Below are 14,305 nucleotides of genomic sequence, written 5' to 3' on the forward strand. Positions count from 1 at the left end.
TGTACCAATTATTTCTGGTAACTGGATTACTAAAGTCAAAAACAGGAGCTCTGGTAGCATAGTGCCTAAGACACTTGACTGCTAACCAGAAGGTTGGCAATTCAAACCCACCAGCCACTCCTCGGAAGGAAGTTGGGCAATCTACTTCCGTAGTGATACTGCCTTGGAAACCCAAGGAGGGGTTGTTATGAGTTGGGTCCGACTTGACAGCACATAACAACAACAACAACAAAGTTGAAAACATGGAAAAATCACCCATAGCTGGAAAATGTGGCTTTGGTGATAGAAATGATCTCAGAGACTGCATGATAGAATTTTGAAAGACCACTGACTTATTCATTGCAAATACCTTTTTTCAACAACATAAATGATGTTATATTGCACTGGGCAAATCTGCTGAAAAAGACCGCTTTAAAGTGTTGTGGGGAAGCTCTGGTAGCATAGTGCCTAAGGCACTTGACTGCTAACCAGAAGGCTGGCGGTTCAAACCCACCAGCCACTCCTTGGAAGGAAGGTTGGGCGATCTACTTCCATAGTGATACTGCCTCGGCAACCAAGGAGGGGTTGCTGTGAGTCAGGTCCGACTCAACGGCACATAACAACAACAAAGTGTTGTGGTGTAGTAATTACCTGGTATGGCTTTTCTAGCCATAATCTTTGTAATTCCCACTTTGCCATGAGCATCTGAGTAGCTGATTGTTAAAGTTATCCACCTGGTGTATTTCTGTTGAACCAGCACAAAGCAATCTTCTGAGAAGTTCGCTGTCAGGTGTATAGAATTCTGATGTTGGGATTGGTTGGTTCAAAAGGAACCCTCCTAGAGGCAGAAATAGTTTCTATGATTGCTGGCTGAGAAACACATTGCTGAGACATGAGAGAGACACACTGCTGAGACATGAGAGACACGCACTGCTGAGAGACACTGAGTGTGTTCCTGAACTTGAACTGTAGTGTGTTGCTTCCATAATAAACCCTATAATTTGTGAGCTCTGTGTGGCCACTGCAGCAAATTATCAAACCCAGCAGAGAGGTGGTGGGTGCCATGGGAGGAATGGTTCGTGACAAAGTTAGTAAGAGGGCTGGAGGGTGGTGGCATGTCTGGTCTCATAGGAGCAGGCATTGGGCTACTGATGGTGCTTCTGCCCTCCTCTTGTGTAGTTAGATGATGTCAGAAGATGTCACCTCCCTGTCCCTTTGGCAAGTGTTAAGGACCAAAGATATCACATTGAAGACTAAGGTGCACCTGACCCAAGCCATGGTATTTTCAGTCACCTCATATGTGTGTGAAAGCTGACAATGAATAAGAAAGACTGAAGAAGAGTTGATGCCTTTGAATTCTGGTGTTGAATACTGAAAATACCATGAATTCCTGGAAGAATGAACAAATGTATCCTGGAAGAAGTGCAGCTGGAATGTTCCTTAGAAGTAAGAATGGCCAGACTCTGTCTCACCTACTTTGGCCATGTCAGAAGGCACTGGTACCTAGAGAATGATACCATGCTTGGTCAGCAAAAAAGGGGAAAACCCTTGTCTTGGTTCTCTAGTGCTACTATAACAGAAATACCACAAGTGGATGGCTTTAACAAACAGGGATTTATTCTCTTACCATTTAGGAATCTAATAGTCTGAGTTCAAAGTGCTGGCTCCTGGGGCTGGGTGGCACACTCTTGACCTTGGGCTTTAGGTCTGCCTCCAGGTGGGTTAGACCTGGAGGACTTTTCTCAGCAGCTGCTGGCTGCTGAGTCTGACAAGCCCAAGATGGACAGGTAAAATGGCACAATCCCAAGATTGGCAGGATACACAGCAGACCACGGGTTCCAGTCTAGGCCCAATCCCAAGATCAGCAGACAACATGGCAGGCCAAGATTCCACCAATTGCAGTGTCCAGGTATGTCAAAAACTAGAGATCTTGCCCAAAGCTGTTCCTGATATACTGGAAGCAGCCCACATCCGTAAAGCAGCTACTCAGCTGCTCCAGTAGATTCCATCATGGAGCTAATTACTAATCTCACCATGGGGAGTAAATACATCCAGATGCCCAGTCACTCAAAACCAGGCCCAGCCAAGATGAAACATAACCCTAACTGCCAGTTACTTTCCCTCCTCAAACGTTTCAGTAGCTTTCTATTTCCTTTAGGAAAACTCAGAATTGTTTAACACATGAGACAAGGCCCACAGGTCTGGTATGTGTCCATCTGGCCTGCTCTGTGCCCCTGATCTTGAATGTGTGACTCTCTAGGCTTGGGATGCTGCTTTTCCCTAAGTTTTTCCCCAGCACTTGAATCCTCAAAGTGGGTATCTACTCATCTTTATTGTCTTTGCTCAAATGTCACCCCCTTGATATCAACCATTTCCCTGTTCCATATGTTCACTGGAAGCTATGACTCCTTTCATAATTATTGCACCGATTGTTAATATGTATACTCCCTTCACTAGACCATAAACTTCTTGAGGGCAGGAACTATGTCTTATCTTTGCATCCCCAGTGCTTAGCACAGTGTCTGATGGCATAGTAGGTACTCACAAAATGTTTGGCTGAATGAACAATAGAGTAGAGGAGAAGCTGCCAGAAGAAAAGCCACCAAGAAAGGTGACAAAAAACTTCCAATATAAGGGGAAGACTTCTAAACATTTCCGTGTAAGCATTTTCCATTCTTTCACCCCACCCCTTTTCTCCACTTTGAAGGCAATAAAGCATAGCACTTTGGGGATTTGAAGCATCATACACATTCTTGGTGGTCCCCCAGGCATCCCCCGATTGTGGCACTGTACAACACTTGAAGGAAGTAAATTTTAAATATGGTGTCCTATTTTCCTAAGGCAGTAAGCATGTTCAACAAATTTATTGAGCAACTACTATGTCCAAAGCATTTTGCCAGGCATTGCTTGTAATAAATTTAGAATATAATCTCCATCTAGATCAGTTTTGTTTTCAATTGAACTTTAGTTTTCAGGAAAGTTTATTCATCCAGAGTTCATTCTCCTCAATGATTGGGGTTATCAACAGGCATTGTATGATATTTTGTAACTGGGTAGGTTATCAACAGGCATTGTATGATATTTTGTAACTGGGTAGTTAACCCTGAATACCCCTAATATTTAACAAAGTAGCCTCAAGGTGGGGAAGAATGGGGTAAGATAAAACAGGAAAGAAAAAACATGGAAATGCTTAAATGGAGAGAAGTAGGGATACAGAGATTCAAAGAGATAGTACCACTGTGAACATGGCTCACTACTTACTGGATTCTTCTTGTGATAGGAGCTCTGGTGGCGTAGTGCCTAAGGCACCTGACTGCTAACCAGAAGGCTGGAGGTTCAGACCCACCAACCACTCCTCAGAAGGAAGGTTGGGCAATCTACTTCTGTAGGGATACTGTCTTGGAACCCAAGGAGGGGTCGCTATGAGTCGGGTCCGACTCAGTGGCAGTGAGTTTGGTTTGGTTTAGTTAAGTGATACAGATTGTTAAGTAGTGTTAATCATGAATTGATAAACTGTTGTAACTTTCTTTCTTAAAAAGTACTTGACGTTCAGGCAGGTGTACTAGAAAGATTAGGTGGTAGAAGACTTGTCCTACCTCCACTTCTGCCTTTACTTCATAAATTAATCTTGCTGAACCTCAGATCCCCTATTTCTAAAATGGTGATCAAAACAATACTTAGGTCACAGGATAGTTGTGAAAATTTGAGATGGTGGACTTAGCCATGTGCCATCGACTGAAGTTCTATTTTAATGAATAAGAAATTGGAATTTTAATTCACAAAACTGTACTTTAAACAGGTTCTTCTATAGGAGACCAACATTAATCATTACATAGAAAACTAAGAACAATGGTAGCTTAAATGTTACAGTTTATTTGATAATTCACAAGTGATCTGCAAATATCATGGAGTATTTGGAGCCAATTTGGAATACTGAGCATGCCCCTTTTCCCTCTGGCATCCCCAATACACGCCAGTTTGTTGCCCAAGAAGTGCATGTAGTATGTATTCGAGGAATCCAAACTAATTTTATTATTTTCTAAAACTACAAAACAAGAATCAAATACCACACAGTAGCCCTAAAGCAATGTACAAAGGGTATTTTGTCATTTTTGTTTGAGATCACATCCAACAGAGATCATTTATATGCAGTTATGTTTATGAATTATTATGAAAAAAGAGAGTTAGGCTCATTTAACAGAGCCATTAGCTCTCTAAACTGTCTATAGCAATGCAAACATAAAATCACCTGAAAAGTAGTGATTACTGCAGCAAGCAGAATTACATACTTAAAAGGATCTATGTAATACACTTAAGCCTCTAGAACTTAACTTTATGAAGAGGCAGGTGAGCCACAGAAAGATAATAATAAACCAAGGCTCTACTAGGTAAGTGTTTTTCCATTTTTGGCCATGCATCTCTCACCCTTTAAAAATGACCATTACATGGAAGTCCAAATTAACAGATAAATTGGTAAACAGCATTTAATTTAATCAATATATCTATTCATAAGAAAAAATGAAATTATGTTCATAAACATTTGAGACAGGGTTTACATGTGACAGAAGTTACCGTATGTAGGACTTCTTGCTGTGTTTTGTTTCATTCACACAGTACTGAGAACTTTCTGTTTTATACAGAGACATGGGAGCAGTTCTTCAACAGCTCACCTTGAAATACCAGGATGCTCTTCAGTTTTCAGGGATGGCTTTATTTCAGCATCTGTGCAAAAACCAGTTAATCTAGCATTGATGTTAGTAGAATTGCAATGTTTTAAAATGTTATAAACAACCTATTTTGGTTTATCTTTAAAAATTGTTTTAAGTAAGAATATATTAGAAAATAAAATACTAATGAAAAGTCTCAATACAATGATTTAAATACTGCCCTGGGACACGGGCTGATTTTTTTTTTTTCCTTTTTGAGTGAAGTCTGCCTTTCTGAAACTCCATCCTAGGCTTCAGGGAGTCTCCACTCTTCATGTTGTCCACCCATCCCTCCTGCCCATCCCTTGTAAGCCCCTTTTGCAAGCTCTTGCCCTGCACCAGGCCCAAAATGACATTTTTCCCTATAATCTCTCTATTTTTCATGCTTCACTACTATCATAAATACTGACACCTTCCAAGCATCTATCTCCAACTCACCTATCTCTCTTAAACCCCATCCAGACTCACAGCTACACTCAGATGTTCTATTAGTATCTTCAACTCTAAACATAAATGACCATTCATCTTGCTCTGTCCCTGCCTCCGCTCTTTCACACAGGACAAGCCCCTCCTTCTCTTCAATTTATTACTCGTTAAAGGGGACCTGGACATCCAACTCCGAGATCTCGGAGGCACCCTGCTTTCCTCTTTCTTTGCCATCCACATTAGTCAAGAAGTTCTACTCATTCTACCTCTTAAGTACTACCTGAAGCCAATCCATCGCCTCCACCCCCAATACCACCACCACCACAGTGCAGGCGCTTAATAAAGACTGTGATTTGCATAACTGCCTGCACTTCTAAAATGTATTTTTGATCACTTCTGTAAAATAAATAAATAAATAAATTCTTATAACCAAAATCTTTCATGACTTACAAAATCCTTCCTGATCTACCCTTTGCCTATTTCTTCATGCCCATTTTTTGCACATCTTTCCCCAGCACCCTGTATCAGCGGAAGGAAGGTCGGGCAATCTACTTCCATAGTGATACCGCCTCAGAAACTCAAGGAGGGATCGCTTTGAGTTGGGTCCGACTCCACGGCAGTGAGTTTTTTTTTTTTTTTTTAATTCCTTCCTTCTGATTTTCTAAATGTCCAAGCCTCTGCACACGACATAACTCTGTATTATGCTATTTTACCCCTTCATCTAGCAAGCTCTTCACCCAAGACTCAGTTGGGTATCCTCTTCTCTGAGCAAGATTTTCCCATGCTCCCCAGCAGTAGAGTTCTCGTTTATTAGAGCACATTTGTTCTGGAAAGCAGCCTGCTTCTCGCGCCAACTTTGAGCATCTGTCTACATTTTCTATTACAAAATGGTGCCTGGGACATAGCAGGTGCTCCATAGGTGTTGTAGGAATTAGTGAATAAGTCATGATTCAGAGGCCAATGGATCACATACAGGTCGAAGCAAGTCTATGAACACTAATCCCAAGACTGATTTACTAGTAAGTTGGCACCTTTTGCTGTTCTCTGAACTTAAACCCAATTTTGGAAGCTGGGGTGGGATTGTATTTCATATTTGCATCCCCTGTACCCAGGAAAATGTAGGTGCTTTCATAGTTTACTGAAGGCCTGCTCTGGTTGGAAGATGTTTTCAGAATCACCCACCTAAAAGCTCCTAGGGACAGGGCCATGTACAAATTCTGAGGCTGATCTAACAGTTTCATCAACCTGGAAAGGCTTTTTTTTTTTTTTGCAGATAGTAGAACCAGAAATCACCACAAAGTCACCCAGCACTGACTGCAAAATCCACATCCTACTGAACTACTGTTTTCTATAGGGGGATGAGGTTTACAGCTTTACAACTTGTTTCACTAGGGAACTGAAGAGTGAGTTGCCTTCCCAAGGCCTTTGTAAAATGATTTTCTCCTTAATTTTATAGATGAAATAAACAATTGAAACTTACTTACTTTCTGTGGATTATCTGAAGCCTATACAAAAAAAGAGCAGAACTTTGGGGCTAGAACACATTGCATTGTAGATGCCAAAGGCAGCTGAAGAAAGAAACAGTCAAGAAGAGTGAACATTGGAACATATGGTTAAGAGGTGCCCTGAGATATTCTAGAGAGTCAGGTAAACAAACTAGAGGGAAAAATTGTATCCCACGAGGAAAACCTCTGACTCTGGCTGGTGTACTGATGGGAACACAGCAGGTGTTTGGACCTTCTCCCTTCCTTCCCCTTCCCCCACCTGACCTTAAAGGTACAATGCTGGAAGGGCTGCAATAAGTAGAAATAACATATGGGTGAAATCAAGCCCGTTCCATAGCAGTTAGTACAGTGCCTGTCAAAGAGTGTACATTCAGCAAAAACTCCAGTCTGCTTCATTTCATGTCAGTATCTATATAGTAAGACTGTTATAATACACAGATAAAAAAAAAAAATCATTAATGTTGATAGAAAAAATACGAAAGACATTTTTTATCCTATGGAATGGGTTTGATTTTTATCAGGCATGTGTTATCACATTAATTCAGTGTTATTAGGAGAAAGCAAGAGTAGTATTTCTGTTCCTGGGTAGATAGGACATAAAAATAATTGACAAAATTAGGTTGGATCTCACAGAATGGTGAATTCTCAAAGTTAGCTGTTTTATATCAGATTATAAACTGACAAGGTAATGCCAAGGTCTTCTGAAGATCTCTGAAATTCACTAAGGCAAGCTCAACTTGGTTAAGGGGCAGCAGTACGGGAGACACTGGGGGAACACCTACTGGTGTCTGGCTGGGCCTTAGAGAGAACCCGATGTCATTGTGTTCCTACTGTTTACTGGGCCTGTTTTCACAAACGTAATGGTTTCCAGGTGTGCTCTGGAATACATCCAGAGATGTGTCCTAATTACTGAGATCAGAGAATTGCCTAGAGGTCAATGGGGAGCCTGTGGTCATCTCCCTATTCTAGCACATACGCAACCTCTCTCCTTGGGTCATGTGTTTTTGGTAAAAATGATTCAAAATCTTTTCGATCTACTGCACTGTGCAGAAATTAGACAGTGTAGTGCTGATTGAAATTTTACTTGGATAAAATCATTGGCTATTTCACAGATGCTGTTCGTTGCCACTGAGTCAGCTCCAACTCTTGACGACCTTACGTGTAACAGAATGAAATACGGCCCAGTCCTGTTCGGCACCATCTTCATGACTGTCGGTGTGTGTGAGCCCACTGCTGTGGCTTTTGTGTCACTCCATCTCTTTGAGGGTCTCGCTTGTTTTCACTGATCCTCTACTTCACCAAATACGATGAACTTTTCTAGACACTGGTCTTTGTTGATGACGTGTCCAAAGAAAGAAAGATGAAGTTTACCATCTTCTCTTCTAAGCAGCATTCCAGTTTTGCCCTACTTCACTAGATAATATAAAGAGAAAATCAAAAGAATTCATGTCTTTAATTCAGCAACTGTATATCTGTGTGGCATCTATGTACATCAGTTTCCCACAGAGGAAAACTGTCATAAAAATTTTAAGGTCCAACTGAATGTGAATATTAGGCAAAAAAACATGTTCATAATTTAGAGTAAGAAGAATGATACATCTGTTTCCTTTCTAAACTGTTTTGTAGTAATTTCTAAAGTATTTGCTAAACAGATTCCTACTAAAGTTATTAGATATCCTATTTAAGAAATTAAAAACCAAGTCCATCTCAGCTACTTCTTACCTGACTTTTCTTCTTGAATAAAAGATAATGCTAAATATACAGAAGACAAAGTTAAAATTAAATTAGTTAATTTAATTAAATGAAGACTATATCATTAAATCAAGCACAGAATTTCAGGAGGTACAGTCATTTGAAATCAAATAAATGAGAAGACTTTTAAAAAGACCAATGCCACCACTCTAACCTTCCCTGTGGTTTGCCTCCCATTCTAGGACTGCCAGAATATAGGACCACAAGGAGAGAAAACAACTGAGCTGTAATTCCAAGTCAAGTTAAATAAGAACCTGGAAGGCTGTAGCACACAAGTTAAATAATGCATTTAATTTTAAAGGGCAAAGGAGTTTTAAAAGGTGAAGGTGGTTTAATTATGACTGTCCCTTTTAGTCCCCTTTTAGGGGGAAAAGAAAGTTTTTCCTCTAACTGCTTCCCAACAATTCAATGACAGCAAACATCAAATCTAAGATGGTGCTGGAGTTCTTCTATAGGGACAAGAAGGAATCCAACTTCTTGAACTTTTGTCAGTCGAGAAAGAGGAAGAGGAAGAGAGAGAGAGAAAGAAAGAGTAAGTGACAGAGATTAAAACAGAAAGAGATAGCTATAGATAGACAGATAGAGAAGTGAACAAAAACTAATTTTCCAGGCAGGGAAATACTTATAAAACCTTTTATGTCAAAGTTAGGATTTCACAACATAACACACTAATGCAAAATCCAGTAGCACCTGTAAGATTTAAGTAAATGCTGCCATTGCTTAAATGCTTTTATATATCTGTAAAAGACTGAAGGGAAGAAAAAAGGATAAAGTACATTCTCCAGAGAACAACAAATGTATTTCAAAATAAAAACTGTATTTTTGTTTTTCTTTTTTTTTTCAGTTATTTTTTGTACAAGAATTCATAGTTATCATAGAATAACTTATACACAATGGGCCATCTCTGCTCTCCATGTCACGTCACGTCCACATGTTCAGGCTCTAGTCCCCAACATTGTTTTCTGATAAATATATTACCACAGTTTGATCTAAATATAGATACATTATATAATACTTGTCTCTGGGAAAATCAAATTTCAGTATGCAAACTTTTATTTATATAACACAGAAATGGAGAAAGTCACAGTAGGCACACAGCCTAATTATGACATGTAGAGGACGATTTCTACACGCTCTCCTACTGTAAATGGATGCTTAAAATAGTCTTAAGAAGATTTTATTTATATGTGCACTTGTGTCCACCTTATCCCATATACTGTACATGTCTAATGACAATCTGGGAATTAAAAGGTGCAGCCCTCAAGAAATTGTTAAGTCACTAAAAAAAGAAACAAGTAGCCTCCATTGGACAAGGAAAAAACTCACAAAATTTCCAATTTTAAATTTCTTATCAGTAGGAAAATATTAAAAATAATTTTCTGTATATACATATGGGTATATGTATATATTGAATTACACGTATGTCTCATGTATCAATACAATCCAACTGGAGACATTTGGGTGAGTTATTTGCCCATTAAATGACATCTCTGTCAAAATTTAAAAATATTTTATTACATCATTAAAATAATTCACTTAATCATTTCAATAGCTTACACTGTTTTTTTTTTTTTTTAAGTTTCTAACTCTTCATAACTAAACCCCTGACCCCTAGTGTTAAATCCCCTATTTAAATTAAAACCTGGTGCTCTTTGTTACTCAGAAACTGAGGGATAAAGTCACATCTACTTCAAAATCCCATCAAGCAAATACATTTTATTACCTGATTTATCAGAGAAACATCTCAGCTCTGAGCATGTGTCCCTAAATTATTCTCCCTATAATAAATAGGTGAGAAAATTATCCTAAACTAGATGGAGGTAACTTACAGGATGTTACAGCACATATAATACATGATGACTGAGTGTCTGATATAAACTTTTCAGAGATACCTGAAAACTCACTTTAGAAACTAACTTTAGAAACAAACCATTTATTTTTCACTCTAATATAAATTAATATGTATGTATTTACGTACATACACATACATATAAAACAAAATTGTCTAGTGTCGAATACCTGTTTGTGAGTGAAAAAATGGTTACAAATTGATTGATTAGCTTAATTTTGTACTTAACAATTCAATCGTTTTGGGGTACAAAGAAAAAAAAGTCAGTGCATTTTTAGACTCCAGGGAGTCAGATACTCAAGCATACACTTTAAAAAGAACCCTCCTCAACATCACAGGCATTGTACAGCAAGAATATATGTACTCTGATGCAATCCTATTCCCTAAGCAGACCAGACAGCACTTGGCTTACTTTTAAAATAGCTTCTTAAAAGAAATGTATTATATAAAGAAATGCATGTTTGCTAAAAGTCTTTTAAAATTACATCAAAACAACATTAAAACCTGTTCACTGAGAAGAGCTTATTGTATTTAATTCCTGTTTTGAAATACCTAGTTAACAGTTCAGAATATTGCCATGTGAGGTTTGAATACAGATGTGGGTGATGTGAAGACCCAGGCAGAGTACACGTCTCCATCTCCATCTGCCACGACTACAATTTAGACACAGTCCTCAGATTGGCTGTTTGATGTAAATGGATCTCCTTGAAAATAGCTATACACCTTAAAATGATCTATAATAAACAGTTTCCCAGTAACCATTATTATTCTTAAATTGAAATGCATTGATCATTCAGAAAAGATTTCTTGCAAAATATATAAATAAATGTAACTGCATATTCTGTAAATATACTTAGCATTGCTAGGCCAGACCGTCAATGACGGGCTGCTGCAGTTCAGTTCTATGTGTCAAATTTATTAGAAATTTAAAAAGAAAAATTTCTGAGGGACTCAGCTGCCTTCATTAGTTGGCTTTAAAATGTGTAATAAAATGGGAGACGGTATCTTTTCATAAATACATGGAATCAATATGGAAAAGTAAACTATACAGTGGACAAGATTAGAGAACACCAGAGTGGTCACCAGAGTGAAACATCTTCCAGTATAAAAAAAGGGAAGAACCCTATATATGCGGTTATAGTAAGTATGTTTCAATTAGAGATGCAGCTCTCTCTCACTCCTGGCAAGAATTAATTGGTAATGACACTGCTTCTCAGCAGTGCAAAAATATCCTGAGAAATTATTCAGATTACAACAAAAGACAGGGCTTTCGTCAATAAGTTTTTGCACAAAACACAGCTCTAGATATCGTAAATAAATTAATTTAAAAAGCAGATAACCTTCACTGTGTTGAACACAATAAGGGGATGTGACCCAGACGTTAGTTCTCCCATTGGCTAATATCAGAAAAAAAGATTGCATTAAATGTCTATTTATAACTTTCTAGTTAACTATGGCCAATAATATACAAGGAGGTAATTTGTAGTTCAAGTTTTTCATCTCTTTTTTTTTTTTTTCCTCAACGAGCTACAAGCAGAATTCTAAATTTTACACTGAAATATACAATTCCAATTTTCCAAAGATCCTCCTCCTGGAGAAGTCATATTCAATATTTTTTTGTGCAATCTTGATGCAGAGCCCAAACAGTCCTATGAAGAGAGACAGTGTATCTTTTAATCTACTGGCACTGAAATTTCACTTTCTTTAGCTGCATTCTAGTAGCTTGGCCAAGTTATCTCGCAATTCTGTTAGTTCAAATATCTTTCCATCAAGAATTTCTAAAAGTGTCTTCAGGTTATTGCGAAAAGCTTCTTGTTCATTCTGACTTTTCTCCAGACGTTGCTCTAAGTCAGACAGTTGTCCCTCCAGGTCTTTGTTCCGAATTTCTACTTCCTTTAGAAACAAAAGTGTGACATACAGGTCAGTTCATCACTTAATAATACAATTTTCTGCTATTATTCACAGGGAGGCAGACAATGGAGTGTGACAATAAGGATGAGCTTCTGAGTGTCAACATTTAATTTAGGGAGATTTTACATTTGGCCACCTGAGAAATCCAAGTGGTTTTACTGACTGGCTTGTTAATTAATCTATCTAGTCACCTGACCAAAATTTCCTGGCTGCTTACTCCATACACAGCAACACTTCAAATACCAAGACGGTGCTAAAGACCCATTCAGTGCATTACCTACATCTCGTTTGTCTTTCTGCCCACCTACTTTTCCTAATGCACAATTCACCTGCTATCTCAAGTGGAAGCAGGTAGAAAGAAAAGGAGAGAAATTCAGTTTCTCTTTTCAGGGGCAACCCTCGAGAAAAATTTAATGAAGAAAACTCTCCAAAATGAAGTTTTAGGATCCTCTAAATATGCTAATTATTCTGTTTTCTTTAATATCAAATGAGTGCATGTTGTAGAGAATACAGCTTAACTGTTTAAAAAAAACTATAGCAAAGATAAATTTCAGAGAATTACAAAGCTAACAACTCTAATAAAACACTTTAAAAGCTATTCAAGATAAGCAATAAATCGAGAATTATATACCCTTTCTGGAAAGCTCACTTTTACATCTGAGAGGAATTAAGTGACTGACACAAATTACATTCAAATACATAGTTTATTTAGGACAATGAAAATATTTTGGTGTTAGTTATACAATATAAGTCAGCCTCAGAAAATGAGATGATTTGAGAAGATTTTATCACATCTAAATAAAGGACAGTAGGATCTCAAATTTTTTTTTACTGAAAAACAATGTGGCAAATGTGAAATGAAAAGAACACAATACGAAGTAGCACAGGGAACTGTGTGAAAAATTACATGCAGAAGGACAAGCACTGGGAATTGATGCACACACAGGAGATAGTTCTCATGTTGGGCTGATGGGCATTTCTGGGGAAACACTTAATTCTCATAACATCTAAAAATTTAACTGTCAAGAAAAGTAATTGGGAAATTTGCTTGAATACTTGTAAGAAAGCAACAACTGATTTAGGATACTGGACATGAGGAAGAAATGTTTATATGCTATAACAAAAATCACTCAGGACAAGGCTCAAGCAAAGAGGTCACAAAGAACCCTCAAGAGCCTGAGAAACCATGAGAAAGGAAGACAGAAGCTAGAATGATTTACAAATGAAGAATTTAAATGAATCCCAATCTAATCTCAAAGTGTTTACTGTTAGGTGTTACCATGTATTTTATTCATCTCTTTCCTTTGAACAATCTGCAAAGTGAAGATAAGTAAACTGAGAACAGAACTTGAAACCAATAAAATATTTATAAATTCAGAAGCCAAATTCATAGAGGCTTCTAAACTATGAGGAAGAAAACAGACCCTGTGATCAAATGTAAAAAATTCCACTCATGACTGCACAGCATGATCTCCTGCTTGCTTAAACAATAAGCTTATGGGTAGAATGTTTCCAACTATAAAAATAGACCCAACGTCATTGACTAGCAAACACCCACTTGATCAGGCACCACCCAGTTTGCCCTCTAAAGCCTTCCTTAAAAATGAAAGGCTCCCTTGTTCTTCTTGCCAACCAATGAAATCCTAACCCGTTTCAATGGAACAAGTGAAACACAAAATTCCCTCAGCTATTAAAACTGTGTTCTCTCTAGATGGAGTATCCTTATCCTACTCTAAGCCACCTCTCTGTTTGGAGTAATTTTACTTGCTGGACAACAAAAGGGACTCAGTACAATGCTGACTTTGCTACTCTATCTTTAGACAGAGAGAATACGTTCCTAGAACAAGAACAGAGTCAGTACAGGAGCCAAGAAAAGGCAACTGGAAGGCAAGTGTTAGTTGGTAACACTCATTTTCTCTACGTTTTCCAGTTCTTTGATTCTTGTCTTTCATTCTTCCTCCTAAAACTCCTTCTTCTGTTCCCTGTCCTTTTGTCTACTCTCTTGCCTTCTTCCTTTACTAAGTGATGTGTAAGGCCTATGTCGGGAGCAGCGAGAGGCATGGTAAAAAGATCTTCAGGCCAGAATTGGCTAACCCTCTTACAGTGCTTTAGGAGCTCTGGTAGCATAGTGGCTAAAAGCACTTGACTGCTATCCAGAGGGCTGGCGGTTCAAACCC

At 38.2% G+C, this 14,305-nt stretch overlaps 1 protein-coding gene across 1 annotated transcript in view; it reads right to left on the minus strand.

The window, feature by feature from the left end:
- Nucleotides 1-11,921: 11,921 nt before the first annotated feature.
- Nucleotides 11,922-14,305, minus strand: part of HOMER1 (homer scaffold protein 1) — a 100,221-nt gene continuing 97,837 nt past the window's right edge. The window contains exon 9 of the mRNA XM_042781329.1: nucleotides 11,922-12,110. Coding sequence (XP_042637263.1) covers nucleotides 11,922-12,110 — 189 coding nt within the window. The remainder of the gene's footprint in view (nucleotides 12,111-14,305) is intronic.

Source organism: Orycteropus afer, unplaced genomic scaffold (genome assembly GCF_000298275.1).
Source record: "Orycteropus afer afer isolate SDZICR_OR568_19922 unplaced genomic scaffold, OryAfe1.0 scaffold00107, whole genome shotgun sequence".
Lineage (NCBI taxonomy): Eukaryota > Metazoa > Chordata > Mammalia > Tubulidentata > Orycteropodidae > Orycteropus > Orycteropus afer.